The sequence below is a fragment of the Salmo trutta genome, chromosome 18 (assembly GCF_901001165.1).
Source record: "Salmo trutta chromosome 18, fSalTru1.1, whole genome shotgun sequence".
NCBI lineage: Eukaryota > Metazoa > Chordata > Actinopteri > Salmoniformes > Salmonidae > Salmo > Salmo trutta.
The window spans coordinates 58,208,076-58,221,685 of record NC_042974.1 but is presented as its reverse complement, the minus strand read 5'-3'; the positions used below and the strand labels follow the sequence as shown (position 1 = coordinate 58,221,685).

At 42.8% G+C, this 13,610-nt stretch overlaps 1 protein-coding gene and 2 non-coding genes across 4 annotated transcripts; all 3 read right to left on the bottom strand.

The window, feature by feature from the left end:
* Positions 1-1,450: 1,450 nt before the first annotated feature.
* rsl1d1 (ribosomal L1 domain containing 1) lies at positions 1,451-13,522 on the bottom strand. Of its 2 annotated transcripts, XM_029699223.1 has the most exons (10): positions 13,428-13,522; positions 12,766-12,905; positions 12,459-12,597; positions 5,917-6,065; positions 5,486-5,587; positions 5,147-5,240; positions 4,642-4,776; positions 2,559-2,681; positions 1,941-1,967; positions 1,451-1,886 (listed from the first exon to the last, which is right to left on the bottom strand). In XM_029699223.1, exons 1-10 carry the CDS (start codon positions 13,467-13,469, stop codon positions 1,764-1,766), a joined length of 1,074 nt encoding a protein of 357 aa, XP_029555083.1. In that variant the 5' UTR covers positions 13,470-13,522; the 3' UTR covers positions 1,451-1,763. The 2 variants fall into 2 exon arrangements, with proteins under 2 accessions (XP_029555083.1, XP_029555082.1); XM_029699222.1 differs by having other exon boundaries at positions 1,451-1,967.
* Positions 5,322-5,449, bottom strand: LOC115153667 (small nucleolar RNA SNORA55). Its single transcript, XR_003867725.1, has one exon. It is a non-coding gene; the product is annotated as a small nucleolar RNA SNORA55 (small nucleolar RNA).
* On the bottom strand, positions 6,186-6,313 carry LOC115153666 (small nucleolar RNA SNORA55). Its single transcript, XR_003867724.1, has one exon. It is a non-coding gene; the product is annotated as a small nucleolar RNA SNORA55 (small nucleolar RNA).
* Positions 13,523-13,610: the final 88 nt, after the last annotated feature.

Below are 13,610 nucleotides of genomic sequence, written 5' to 3'. Positions count from 1 at the left end.
ACTGTAACTTTTGGTTTTCAAGACAGCTTGAAGACATCTTCTTGGATACTTTATCATGCAAATATTTAGAAATTATTTTAGGGTCCATCTAAAATAGGCAAGGAATGGTATTTTCTGAAGTTCCCTCGAGAACAATAAAGGCAGCTGAATACCTGACAGGAGATGCAGCCTATTCAAAAACATCCAAGGGTCTCTAAATAAATACTTTAAAAAAAAAGTATATATCATTATTTAAAAGACAATTAGGATCCAACCACACTATTCCAACAGAATGTGATAAATTAATTCCTGCCCATTACATACTGCTGATGGACCTGCTCCTGACCCAACCGTCTCTGCTTGCGCTTCATGACGGGTATCAGGACCAGCCCCTCCACCACACACATCCTCCTCACGGAAAGGTAGACCAGGGCAGTGGCATGTTGGGCATACTCACACCAGAGTGGAGGATCAGCACTGCACCCAGCATCAGGGCTCCCATCACCATGGCTGGTTTGTGGATGTAGGCCCAGCAATGTGGTTCTGGAGTGTTTGGGTCTAGTTCTGGACACAAGACTCTCCTCACATCTTGTTCTAGGAGGCCGACGCCATCCTCATAAGGATGATGCAATGACCGTCTTGTCAGACTCCGCCCTCAAGTGACAAGCTGCCCTTACGGAACTGCCATTTTCCTCAAAGTGAACGAGATGAATACAGTTTGCATCTCACCTCATGAATTAACATGTATACTTCTTCTGCAATATAATTGTTTTGTCTTTACTAGATGCGCTTATCCAGAGTGACATGTCATATTATGCACTGAATACTTACAGGAGCAATTAAGGTTGCGCTTTCCTCAAGGGCAGGCTTTTTCACCTAGTCGGCCCCAGGATTCAAAACATCAACATTTGTTACTGGCCCAATGCTTTTAACCACTAGGCTACCTGTTTACTGACAGCAGCCTCCCTACTTACGTGAGCCTGACAGCTCTTTGGTTCCTAAAGCTGACCACTCGGTTAGCCACACCCCAGGGAGGAGGGGTCAATACTAGACAGATGTGGACCACTAGTAGGTGTGGATTGTCAACTCACTAAACTGCAGCAGCTTTGAAATTCATGTGACAGTGAACAATTGACTTGGCATCAAATGGATAATACAGAAATATTTCAAGAATTTATGTTAAACATTAGTAAGACCACTAGTCTGAAAATAGCACAATAGTGAACCCAGTCTGACATTAGAAAGGTAAACACGGCCTGCTCTCAACAATAGCCTCGTCACCTGAGACTACTGTATTCTGACTGAGTTCACCATGGTAAACACACCTCAAGAATAATGCATCAGGAACTATTTACATTTAAGTCATTTAGCAGACGCTCTTATCCAGAGCGACCACACTAAAGAGCCTAATTTAATTGGTTTACATCACATACAAATCTTACATATTCACTAAATATTGACAGTGAGCCCATTTTGTATAACAAATTCAACATACTTTGGTAGTATTTATTTTTAATTTACAAGTTGAGCTTACACAAGATGATTTTAAACAAAACCCTTTGAGGCAGACAGACAATTGCAGCTCATTTGAGTTTGTCCTTGGATCAAGTCAAACTGAAATGTTAACAGTCCTATATTTATAAACCAGTCCTTTATAATCAGTGTGATGTAGTCAGAGTTCCATGTAGAGAAAGGGGGAGTAATACACAGACATTAATGGAGAGGAACGCTTTGTTCATTGAGTTGTCAAGACAAAACAGGCATCAAGATTGAGGCACTTTCCTTTAAACAGCCTTCTTGGTCCTTTTGCTTTTTCTTTTCATAGCATTCTTCCCCCCTGTCGGGTTGGGAGCCTTCTTCCCCCCTGTCGGGTTGGGAGCCTTCTTCCCCCCTGTCGGGTTGGGAGCCTTCTTCCCCCCTGTCGGGTTGGGAGCCTTCTTCCCCCCTGTCGGGTTGGGAGCCTTCTCAAGTCCCTTCTTGGTCTGTTTCTACAGGCAGAGATGAGTAATCAATTAGCACAGTACTGAGAGGAGTCTTCCATAGATACATTAGTCATTTAGCATATGCTTTTATCCAGAGCGACTTACAGTTAGTGCATTCATCTTTAAGACAGCTAGGTTGGACAACCATGCATAGAAAGTACATTTTTCTTCAATAACAGCCATCAGTAAAATCAGAGCTGGGGGGGAGAGATTATTTAAGATAGTTTGTAGAGGTTGGTATTCTGATGTTTTCAGAAGATGGGCAGGGACTGCTATCCTAGCTTCAGGGGGAAGCTGTTTCCACCTCTGGTGTGCCAGGAGAGAGAGAATGGACTGATACAAAGTGTCAATTAACCTCAGTCTATCAGTGTTCCCAGAGAGTGAACAGGGAGACGGCACAAAAAGGAAACTGCTCCCCTGCCTCACTGGAATGAGGTTCATATAGCACTGGATTTAAACCACAATTCATAGAGTGAACCAGATTCCGAACCAGTGCAAAGACAAGTCAGCAAGTATGTAATTTGACAAAGACAAATTGATCCAACTAAAAATAGAATCTAATTAAAATGCATTTGGTTTGACACATGTGGTACAGACCTCCAGTTTAGCCTTTTTGCTTGGTGTTACTATGGGAACAAGCTGTGGAATCTCTTCCTCAGTACCAGTGTTTCTTTCTGTAGACTTCTGTTCCTTAGCAGATTTCTGTTTGCTTGAATTTCTCTGGAATTCACAAACAAAAATGTTATAGGTATTCTCTATGAGCAGGAGGATGTGGGGTCTGTCTGTCTCATATACACTGCTCAAAAAAATAAAGGGAACACTAAAATAACACATCCTAGATCTGAATGAATGAAATAATCTTAAATACTTTTCTTTACATAGTTGAATGTGCTGACAACAAAAATAATCAATGGTAATCCAATTTATCAACCCATGGAGGTCTGGATTTGGAGTCACACTCAAAATTAAAGTGGAAAACCACACCACAGGCTGATCCAACTTTGATGTAATGTCCTTAAAACAAGTCAAAATGAGGCTCAGTAGTGTGTGTGGCCTCCACGTGCCTGTATGACCTCCCTACAACGCCTGGGCATGCTCCTGATGAGGTGGCGGATGATCTCCTGAGGGATCTCCTCCCAGACCTGGACTAAAGCATCCGCCAACTCCTGGACAGTCTGTGGTGCAACGTGGCATTAGTGGATGGTGCGAGACATGATGTCCCAGATGTGCTCAATTGGATTCAGGTCTGGGGAACGGGCGGGCCAGTCCATAGCATCAATGCCTTCCTCTTGCAGGAACTGCTGACACACTCCAGCCACATGTCTAGCATTAGGAGGAACCCAGGGCCAACCGCACCAGCATATGGTCTCACAAGGGGTCTGAGGATCTCGTCTCGGTACCTAATGGCAGTCAGGCTACCTCTGGCGAGCACATGGAGGGCTGTGCGGCCCCCCAAAGAAATGCCACCCCACACCGGTCATGCTGGAGGATGTTGCAGGTAGCAGAACGTTCTCCACGGCATCTCCAGACTGTGTCACGTCTGTCACATGTGCTCAGTGTGAACCTGCTTTCATCTGTGAAGAGCACAGGGCGCCAGTGGCGAATTTGCCAATCTTGGTGTTCTCTGGCAAATGCCAAACGTCCTGCACGGTGTTGGGCTGTAAGCACAACCCCCACCTGTGGACGTCGGGCCCTCATAGAGTCTGTTTCTGACCGTTTGAGCAGACACATGCACATTTGTGGCCTGCTGGAGGTCATTTTGCAGGGCTCTGGCAGTGCTCCTTGCACAAAGGCGGAGGCAGCGGTCCTGCTGCTGGGTTGTTGCCCTTTTACGGCCTCCACATCTCCTGATGTACAGGTCTGTCTCCTGGTAGCACCTCCATGCTCTGGACACTACGCTGACAGACACAGCAAACCTTCTTGCCACAGCTCGCATTGATGTGTCATCCTGGATGAGCTGCACTACCTGAGCCACTTGTGTGTGTTGTAGACTCTGTCTCATGCTACCACTAGAGTGAAAGCACCGCCAGCATTCAAAAGTGACCAAAACATCAGCCAGGAAGCATAGGAACTGAGAAGTGGTCTGTGCTTACCACCTGCAGAACCACTCCTTTATTGGGGGTGTCTTGCTAATTGCCTATAATTTCCACCTGTTGTCTATTCCACTTGCACAACAGCATGTGAAATTTATTGTCAGTGTTGCTTCCTAAGTGGACAGTTTGATTTCACAGAAGTGTGATTGACTTGGAGTTACATTGTGTTGATTAAGTGGTCCCTTTATTTTTTTTGAGCAGTAATATATATATATATATATATATATATATATATATATATATATATATATATATATATATATATATATATATATATATATATATACACATATACACATATACACACACACGAAATTGACCTCCATTGTCCATGTGGCACTAGGGGCTATGTTGATGTTCCCAGAGAGTGAACAGGGAGACGGCACATAAAGGACACCACTCCCCTGCCTCACTGGAACGAGGTTCATATAGCACTGGATTTAAAACCAAAATTCATACTGTGTGAACCAGATTCCGAACCAGTGCAAAGACAAGTCCTTTGAAAGATTCAATTTGACAAAAATAGATATGACTTACATTATAATCTTAAAATACTATTTACAATCATTTGTGTGTAGCACTCCTACCTTGGCATCCATGGCTGCGCGGGCCTGTTTCTGTGTCTCCTCTAAGAGGGTCAGGTGGTTCATGTTAGAGGTGTAGATGGGCAGAGCTACTGATGACTGGCTCTTCAGGTGGATGATCTTTATCAATGGTCCTTTCTGCAAAGCAGTAAGAGAGCAGCCATCTAGTCTCAAACATGTACTTTCACGCATACCTTTTTTAGGTCAACTTCATTTCTGCGAAAAACATTTAATGGTACAGCCAAAAGCATTGCCATCCTGTGTATAGCATCTGATTGTGGCCTCTTGTCAAAGGCCTTGCTTTGTTGGGGTGTGGGAGGCACATGGGTTTAATGTACCACAGTAATACAGGCCCAGTAAACTCACCCCAGACAACAGTTCTTGAAAGCATTTGACTGGGCCCAAACATTTAACATTGAGTATACCTGACAATAATAAGTGTAAATATCTGTAGTGACTGGATACAAGTCATTAGTGAGCTCAAGAGGATCCCTGGCAGCAAACTCACCATGCGTAGTTTGGTCACAACGGTGCTAACAGCCGATTCGATATTCTCGGCTATTTCATCTGCAGCCATCCCAGAGTGGGCCACACGAGCCATGCTAAAACAATCAATTACATGATACAAGAGGCAGTGTGAATTAATGAATTCTATGAACACTAACAATATTAGACACTTGCCATTTTGTGTCAAAGTTGTAGAGACAGACTCCAATAGAGAGGGAGGGCCGTCTGGATATACTTTGAGTCACTATGGCACCATCATTGCCCATGGCCAACACAGACAGGAGGACAGGGTTTGCTGGGGTGCACTTATTCATCAAGTCAAGCTGGGAGCAGGCCTCACCAGCAGCAGCCTTTCTTAGAAATGGAGATGGTTGTTCCCTGGATGGTTCGCTGGATGTCCAAGGCCAGCTTCTTGCTCTGCAGGTTTACTGACAAAGGCTCCCTAAGCAGAGGAGAGAAAACACCATTAGATTAGAACGCCAGAAGGGCTAGCTTGAAAGCGCATTTCAACTTATGTGATTTGATGCATTTCAAAGCCAGGGAACAGCACTTGGGGCTATGTTGATGTTCCCAGAGAGTGAACAGGGAGACGGCACAAAAAGGACACCACTCCCCTGCCTCACTGGAATGAGGTTCATATAGCACTGGATTTAAACCAAAATTCATACTGAGAGTGAAACAGGTTCCGAACCAATGCAAAATAAGTGAAAATAGATTTCATTTGACTAAAATAGACAAGTTGATCAACCAATAAAACATTTACAAGCGTACTTTTTCCTCTCGTAAAAGTGCTTGCCAATGTGTGAGGACAGCATGCGACGAACACGGTCGTCTGACAGGAACATGTCAAAATTCCCCAGCAGCCTTCGTTTGGCCTCAAAGGGCTTGTACTCGGTCCTCAGCGTTTTGTAAGGGATCACCTATAGAAAGACAGGGATATGCATGGGTGAGTCATGCACCAACAAGTAAAGGACAATATAAAAAAAAAAAAACGACAAGCTCTGATCATTATTACATGCGTATACAGTATGACAGTAGGTAACTGTGTCAAAGTTGTAGAGACAGACTCCAATAGAGAGGGAGGTCCATCTGGATATACTTTGAGTCACTATGGCACCATCATTGGCCAAGGCCAACACAGACAGGAGGACAAGGTTTGCTGAGGTGCACTTATTCACATTGGATGACCAAACACTAGCTACAGACTAGAGGTCGACCGATTATGATTTTTCAATGCCGATACCGATTATTGGAGGACCAAAAAGGGCCGATACTGATTAAATCGGCCGATTTTTATTTATTTATTTGTAATAATGACATTACAACAATACTGAATGAACACTTATTTTAACTTAAGAATACATCAATAAAAATATATTTAGCCTCAAATAATGAAACATGTTCAATTTGGTTTAAATAATGCAAAAACAAAGTGTTGGAGAAGAAAGTAAAAGTGCAATATGTGCCATGTAAAAAAGCTAACATTTCAGTTCCTTGCTCAGAACATATGGAAGCTGGTGGTTCCTTTTAACATGAGTCTTCAATATTCCCAGGTAAGAAGTTTCAGGTTGTCGTTATTATAGGACTATTTCTTATACCTTTGACTACTGGATGTTCTTATAGGCACTTTATAGTATTGCCAGTGTAACAGTATAGCTTCCGTCCCTCTCCTCACTCCTACCTGGGCTCGAACCAGGAACACATCGACAACAGACACCCTCGAAGCAGCGTTACCCACGCAGAGCAAGGGGAACAACTACTCCAAGTCTCAGAGCAAGTGACGTTTGAAACACTATTAGCGCGCACCCGGCTAACTAGCTAGCAATTTCACATCGGCTACACCAGCCTAATCTTGGGAGTTGATAGGCTTGAAGTCATAAAACAGCGCAATGCTTGAAGCACAGCGAAGAGCTGCTGGCAAAAAGCACGAAAAGTGCTGTTTGAATGAATGCTTTACGAGCCTGCTGCTGCCTACCACCGCTCAGTCAGACTGCTCTACCAAATCATAGACTTAATTATAATATAATAACAGAAATACAAGCCTTAAGTCATTAACTTAATATGGTCGAATCCGGAAACTATCATCTCGAAAACAAAACGTGTTTCCTTTCAGTGAAATACGGAACCGTTCCGTATTTTATCTAACGGGTGACATCCCTAAGTCTAAATATTCCTGCTACATTGCACAACCTTCAACGTTAATTCTGGCAAATTAGTTCGCAACGAGCCAGGCGGCCCAAACTGTTGCATAGACTCTGCGTGCAATGAATTCAAGAGAAGTGACACAATTTAACCTGGTTAATATTGCCTGCTAACCTGGATTTCTTTTAGCTAAATATGCAGGTTTAAAAATTCACTGCTCAAAAATTAAAGGGAACACTAAAATAACACAACCTAGATCTGAATGAATGAAGTAATCTTATTAAATACTGTTTTCTTTACATAGTTGAATGAGCTGACAAAAATCACAAATATAAATCAATGGAAATCCAATTTATCAACCCATGGAGGTCTGGATTTGGAGTCACAATCAAAATTAAAGTGGAAAACCACACTACAGGCTGATCCAACTTTGATGTAATGTCCTTAAAACAAGTCAAAATGAGGCTCAGTAGTGTGTGTGGCCTCCACGTGCCTGTATGACCTCCCTACAACGCCTGGGCATGCTCCTGATGAGGTGGCGGATGGTCTCCTGAGGGATCTCCTCCCAGACCTGGACTAAAGCATCTGCCAACTCCTGGACAGTCTGTGGTGCAACGTGGCGTTGGTGGATGGAGCGAGACATGTCCCAGATGTGCTCAATTGGATTCAGGTCTGGGGAACGGGCCGGCCAGTCCATAGCATCAATGCCTTCCTCTTGCAGGAACTGCTGACACACTCCAGCCACATGAGGTCTAGCATGGTCTTGCATTAGGAAGAACCCAGGGCCAACCGCACCAGCATATGGTCTCACAAGGGGTCTGAGGATCTCATCTCGGTACCTAATGGCAGTCAGGCTACCTCTGGCGAGCACATGGAGGGCTGTGCGGCCCCCCAAAGAAATGCCACCCCACGACTGACCCACCGCCAAACCGGTCATGCTGGAGGATGTTGCAGGCAGCAGAACGTTCTCCACAGCGTCTCCAGACTGTCACGTCTGTCACATGTGCTCAGTGTAAACCTGCTTTCATCTGTGAAGAATTTGCCAATCTTGGTGTTCTCTGGCAAACGCCAAACGTCCTGCACGGTGTTGGGCTGTAAGCACAACCCCCACCTGTGGACGTATGGCCCTCATGGAGTCTGTTTCAGATCGTTTGAGCAGACACATGCACATTTGTGGCCTGCTGGAGGTCATTTTGCAGGGCTCTGGCAGTGCTTCACCTTGCACAAAGGCGGAGGTAGCAGTCCTGCTGCTGGGTTGTTGCCCTCCTACGGCCTCCTCCATGTCTCCTGATGTACTGGCCTGTCTCCTGATGTACTGGCCTGTCTCCTGATGTACTGGCCTGTCTCCTGGTAGCGCCTCCATGCTCTGGACACTACGCTGACAGACACAGCAAACCTTTTTGCCACAGCTCGCATTGATGTGCCATCCTGGATGAGCTGCACCACTTGTGTGGGTTGTAGACTCCGTCTCATGCTACCACTAGAGTGAAAGCACCGCCAGCATTCAAAAGTGACAAAAACATCAGCCAGGAAGCATAGGAACTGAGAAGTGGTCTGTGGTCACCACCAGCAGAACACTCCTTTATTGGGGGCGTCTTGGTTATTGCCTATAATTTCCACTTGTTGTCTATTCCATTTGCACAACAGCATGTGAAATGTATTGTCAATCAGTGTTGCTTCCTAAGTGGACAATTGAATTTCACAGAAGTGTGATTGACTTGGAGTTACATTGTGTTGTTTAAGTGTTCCCTTTATTTTTGTGAGCAGTGTATATAATTCTGTGTATTGATTTTAAGAAAGGCATTGATGTTTATGGTTAGGTACATTCGTGCAATGATAGTGCTTTTTTCCCCCGCAAATGCGCTTTTGTTAAATCATCCCCCGTTTGGCGAAGTCAGCTGTCTTTGTTAGGAAGAAAAAGTCTTCACAGTTCGCAACAAGCCAGGCGGCCCAAACTGCTGCATATACCCTGACTCTGTTTGCAAGACAAGTGACACATTTTCCCTAGTTAAAAGAAATTCATGTTAGCAGGCAATATTAACTAAATATGCAGGTTTAAAAATATACACTTGTGTATTGATTAAGAAAGGCATTGATGTTTATGGTTGGAGCAACGTGTACCTAAGCGATTATATGCAATGCAGGACAGGCCAAATGAACTAGTAATATCAACCGTGAAAGTTAACTAGTGATTATGATTGCTAGTTTTTTTTAAGATAAGTTTAATGCTAGCTAGCAACTTACCTTTGCTTCTTACTGCATTTGCGTAACAGGCAGGCTCCTCGTGGAGTGCAATGTAAAGCAGGTGGTTAGATCATTGGACTAGTTAACTGTAAGGTTGCAAGATTGAATCCCTGAGCTGACAAGGAAAAAATCTGTCGTTCTGCCCCTGAACATTGGCAGTTAACCCACCGTTCCTAGGCCATCATTGAAAATAAGAATGTGTTCTTAACCTCTTGGGTAGGGGGCAGTATTTTCACGGCTGGACGAAAAACGTACCCAAATAAACGGCCTACTACTCGGGCCCAGGAACTAGAATACACATATTATTAGTAGTTTTGGATAGAAAACACTGAAGTTTTTAAAACTGTTCGAATGATGATCTCTGTGAGTATAACAGAACTTATATGGCAGGCAAAAAAACGAGAAAAATCTAACCAGGAAGTGGGAAATCTGGTGCTTGTAGTCCTTTCAAGTCATTGCCTAGCCAACAGTGACTTAGGGTTCATTTTGCACTTCCTAAGGCTTCCACTAGCTGTCAACAGTCTTTAGAAAGCTGTTTGAGGCATCTATGGTGAACAGAGAGCAAACAGAGGAAGTTAGAAGTTGTTGACTCAGGAAATCACATGAGTTCATTGGCGCGCGTTTACATGAGGGGTAGCTGTGTTCCAAAACGTTTCCCCCCCCCCCCCCCAAGACATTGGTATTGCTATTTATGATTTTAGATGACTCCAAACTGGCAGGTATCTGTATTGCTTGATGTCTTTGAGCGCAGTACTCAGATTATTGCAAAGTGTGCTTTCCCCGTGAACCTTTTTTTAAATCTGTCACAGCAGTTGCATAAAGGAGATGTTCATCTATAATTCTTTGAATAACAGTTTAATATTTTATCAACGTTTTTGATGAGTATTTTTGTAAATTGTGCTGATTCACCGGCAGTATTGGAGGCAAAACATTTTCTGAACATCACGCGGCAATGTAAAATGCTGTTTTTGGATATAAATATGAACTTGATCGAACAAAAAATGCATGTGTTGTGTAACATGATGTCCTAGGAGTGTCATCTGATGAAGATCGTCAAAGGTTAGTGCATCATTTTAGCTGGTTTGTGACGCCTGTCCTTGCTAGGAAAATGGCTGTGGTTTCTCTTGTGTTGGAACTGTCCTAACATAATCTAACTTTAAGCTTTCGCCGTAAAGCCTTTTTGAAATCGGACAATGTGGGGTTACATGAAGGAGACGTGCATCTTTAAAATGGTGTAAAATAGTCGTATGTTTGAGAACTTTGAATTATGACATTGTGGTTTTGAATTTGGCGCTCTGATTTTTCACTGGCTGTTGAATAGTGTGAACCCTAGCTTCCCACTTCCAAGAGAGGTTAACTGACTTGCCTAGTTAAAATTGTTTTACATATTTTTTTTATTTTTTTTTAAACTGGCAAATCGACATCCAAAAATACCGATTGTTATGAAAACTTGAAATCAGCCCTAATTAACCTGTCAAGGTGTAGGGGGCAGTATTTTTGATTTGGGATGAAAAGCATGCCCAGAGTAAACTGCCTAATACTCAGGCCCAGAGTCAAATATTTGCATATTATTAGTAGATTTGGATAGAAAACACTGAAGTTTCTAAAACTGTTTGAATGATGTCTGTGAGTATAACAGAACTCATATGGTAGACAAAAACCTGAGAAAAATCCAACCAGGAAGTGGGAAATCTGATGCTTGTTGTCTTTTCAAGTCATTGCCTATCTAACAGTGACTTAGGGTTCACATTGCACTTCCTAAGGCTTCCACTAGAGGTCAACAGTCTTTAGAACCTTGTTTCAGGCTTTTGCAGTGAACAGACCGAACAAGAAGGCCGGGAAGTTGGAGACTTAGAAAATGACATGAGTTCATTGGTGCGCATTTACGAGGTAGCTGTGTTCCATAACGTTTTTCAAGACATTGGAATCGTCCGGTTGGAATATTATTTAAGTTATGTTAAAAAGGCCCTAAAGATTGATGCTATACAATGTTTGACATGTTTCAACGAACGTAAATAGAACTTTTGACTTTGTCGTGAAATTTTCGGCGCGCTTCCTACATTTGGCGTAGTTTACTGAACGCGAGTTATTTGGACATAAATTATGGACTTTATCGAACAAAACATTTGTGGACCTGGGAAACCTGGAAGTGCCTTCTGATGAAGAGCAAAGGTAAGTGAATATTTAATGCTATTTATGATTTTAGATGACTCCAAAGTGGCGGTTGCATTCAGGAGATGTTTATCTATAATTCTTTGAATAAGTTTAATATTTTATCAACGTTTATGATGAATATTTTTGTAAATTGTTGTGCTGATTCACTAGCAGTTTGAGTTAAAATATTTTCTGAACATCATGCACCAATGTAAAATGGGGTTTTTGGATATAAATATCAACTTTATCAAACAAAACATACATGCATGTATTTTGTAACATTGAGTCCTGGGAGTGTCATCTGATGAAGATCAAAGGTTAGTGCTTACTTTTAGCTGTATTTATGGTTTGTGACCCCTCTCCTGCTTGGAAAATGGCTGTGGTTTCTCTTGTGTTAGCACTGTCCTAACAATCTAACTTTATGCTTTCGCCGTGAAGCTCTTTTGAAATTGGACAATGTGGTTGGATTAAGGAGAGGTTTATCTTTAAAATGGTGTAAAATAGTTGTATGTTTGAGAACTTTGAATTATGACATTTTGTTGTTTTGAATTTGGCGCTCTGATTTTTCACTGGCTGTTGAATAGTGTGAACCGTGGGTGGCCCACGTAGCCCTGAGAAGTTAATCGGTCATTCCAATTAATCAGTCGACCTCTACTACAGACTAAAGTAAATCAGATGAAGAGATGCATAGGAGGATGAGGTAAGCCCCTCGGGTGTCTAGAAAACCAAACACAATCAATAATAATGAATATTATTAGTGGTGTTAGTAATACCTCTGTGACGTTCTTGACACCTCTCTCAGCCAGTAGTTTTTTGTAGAACCTCTGGGTCTGGTCAGGGGTCATGTTGGGCTCATCTCTGGTGAAGAGACACACCTCATCTGTGTCGGTGCGGATGCCATGAGGCAAGGGGCTGAGGGAGAAACAGAAGACTTGTGGTTATTACTGGACAGTTTCACCACTATACTGCAGGACAAGGGGTTGCTTGGGCTACACATTCAATTTATTTGTCTATAGCTATGCATGTATTATGTAACCATGTTGGTTTGTAGCTCTGGACAGTGTTGGCAGAGGGACTCACATGCGGATGGTCTGGGCCTGCTTGGGAATTTTCCATAGTGTAAAGAGGAGGGATAGGTGTTGACTCTCATCCAGGAGCAGAGAGTCTGGGGTAGACTTAGTCTTCAGGAAAGCCTGCAGTGCTTGAACTGCCTTCTTTACCTGGGAACACAATGAGACGTTATTAATTAATGTAAAAACAGTGAAATTAATCTGTAATTTTGTTAAAATAGACATGAACTAAATGCAAATAACTAGCCGCATTAGGTTTGCTAACTAAGTTACCCAAATTGTCCTGAACAAGTCAGCTCAGGTGAGAAAGCGAACGATAGCTAGCCAACGTTACAACCTTTTCCACTTTTAACCTACAAAAGTCGGACTAGTAAAGGGTCGATATTTTTCCAATGGCAGTTTTACCAAGAACCAATGGAAGGAGTTGTAGACAATTCTGAAAGTGTTCACAGCGTTCCCAGTTAATTTACAGAAAATAAGTGACTTGCCTCGTGTTGCGAACTATCCGACCGCACAAGCTAACGCTAACTAGCTTGCTATCCAGCTGGTTGCTAGCTCCAGAGAAAGGTGGCTTACAAAACATAACCTACTGATATCACCCCACTTTTCCTGGCATCCATATAACTACACTTTGTTGAAGAAGACATTATCAAAGTGATTTTTAGACATTACCTGCACCCGATCCAGCACCAACTCCTCAGATTTGTCTGCCATGCTTCTTCACGTGTTTTATCCGGGGTAACGCATGCGCATATCGATTGGCCCACGTCACTCTTGTAATTGAAACTTCCCAACTTTATTTGCAAACAGTTTGAGGACAATTCAAAAAGGTCACGAGTTAACACCGCCAGTCAT

What these genes read in the sequence shown, in the direction of transcription:
- rsl1d1 (XM_029699222.1), bottom strand. Translation starts at nt 13,469, where the DNA reads ATGGCAGACAAATCTGAGGAGTTGGTGCTGGATCGGGTGCAG. An exon ending in TTGTGACCAAACTACGCATG is followed by an intron (nt 4,777 to 5,146) that starts GTGAGTTTGCTG and finishes ACTGCTTTGCAG; the next exon opens with AAAGGACCATTGATAAAGAT. An exon ending in GCAAAAAGGCTAAACTGGAG is followed by an intron (nt 1,968 to 2,558) that starts GTCTGTACCACA and finishes CTCTGCCTGTAG; the next exon opens with AAACAGACCAAGAAGGGACT.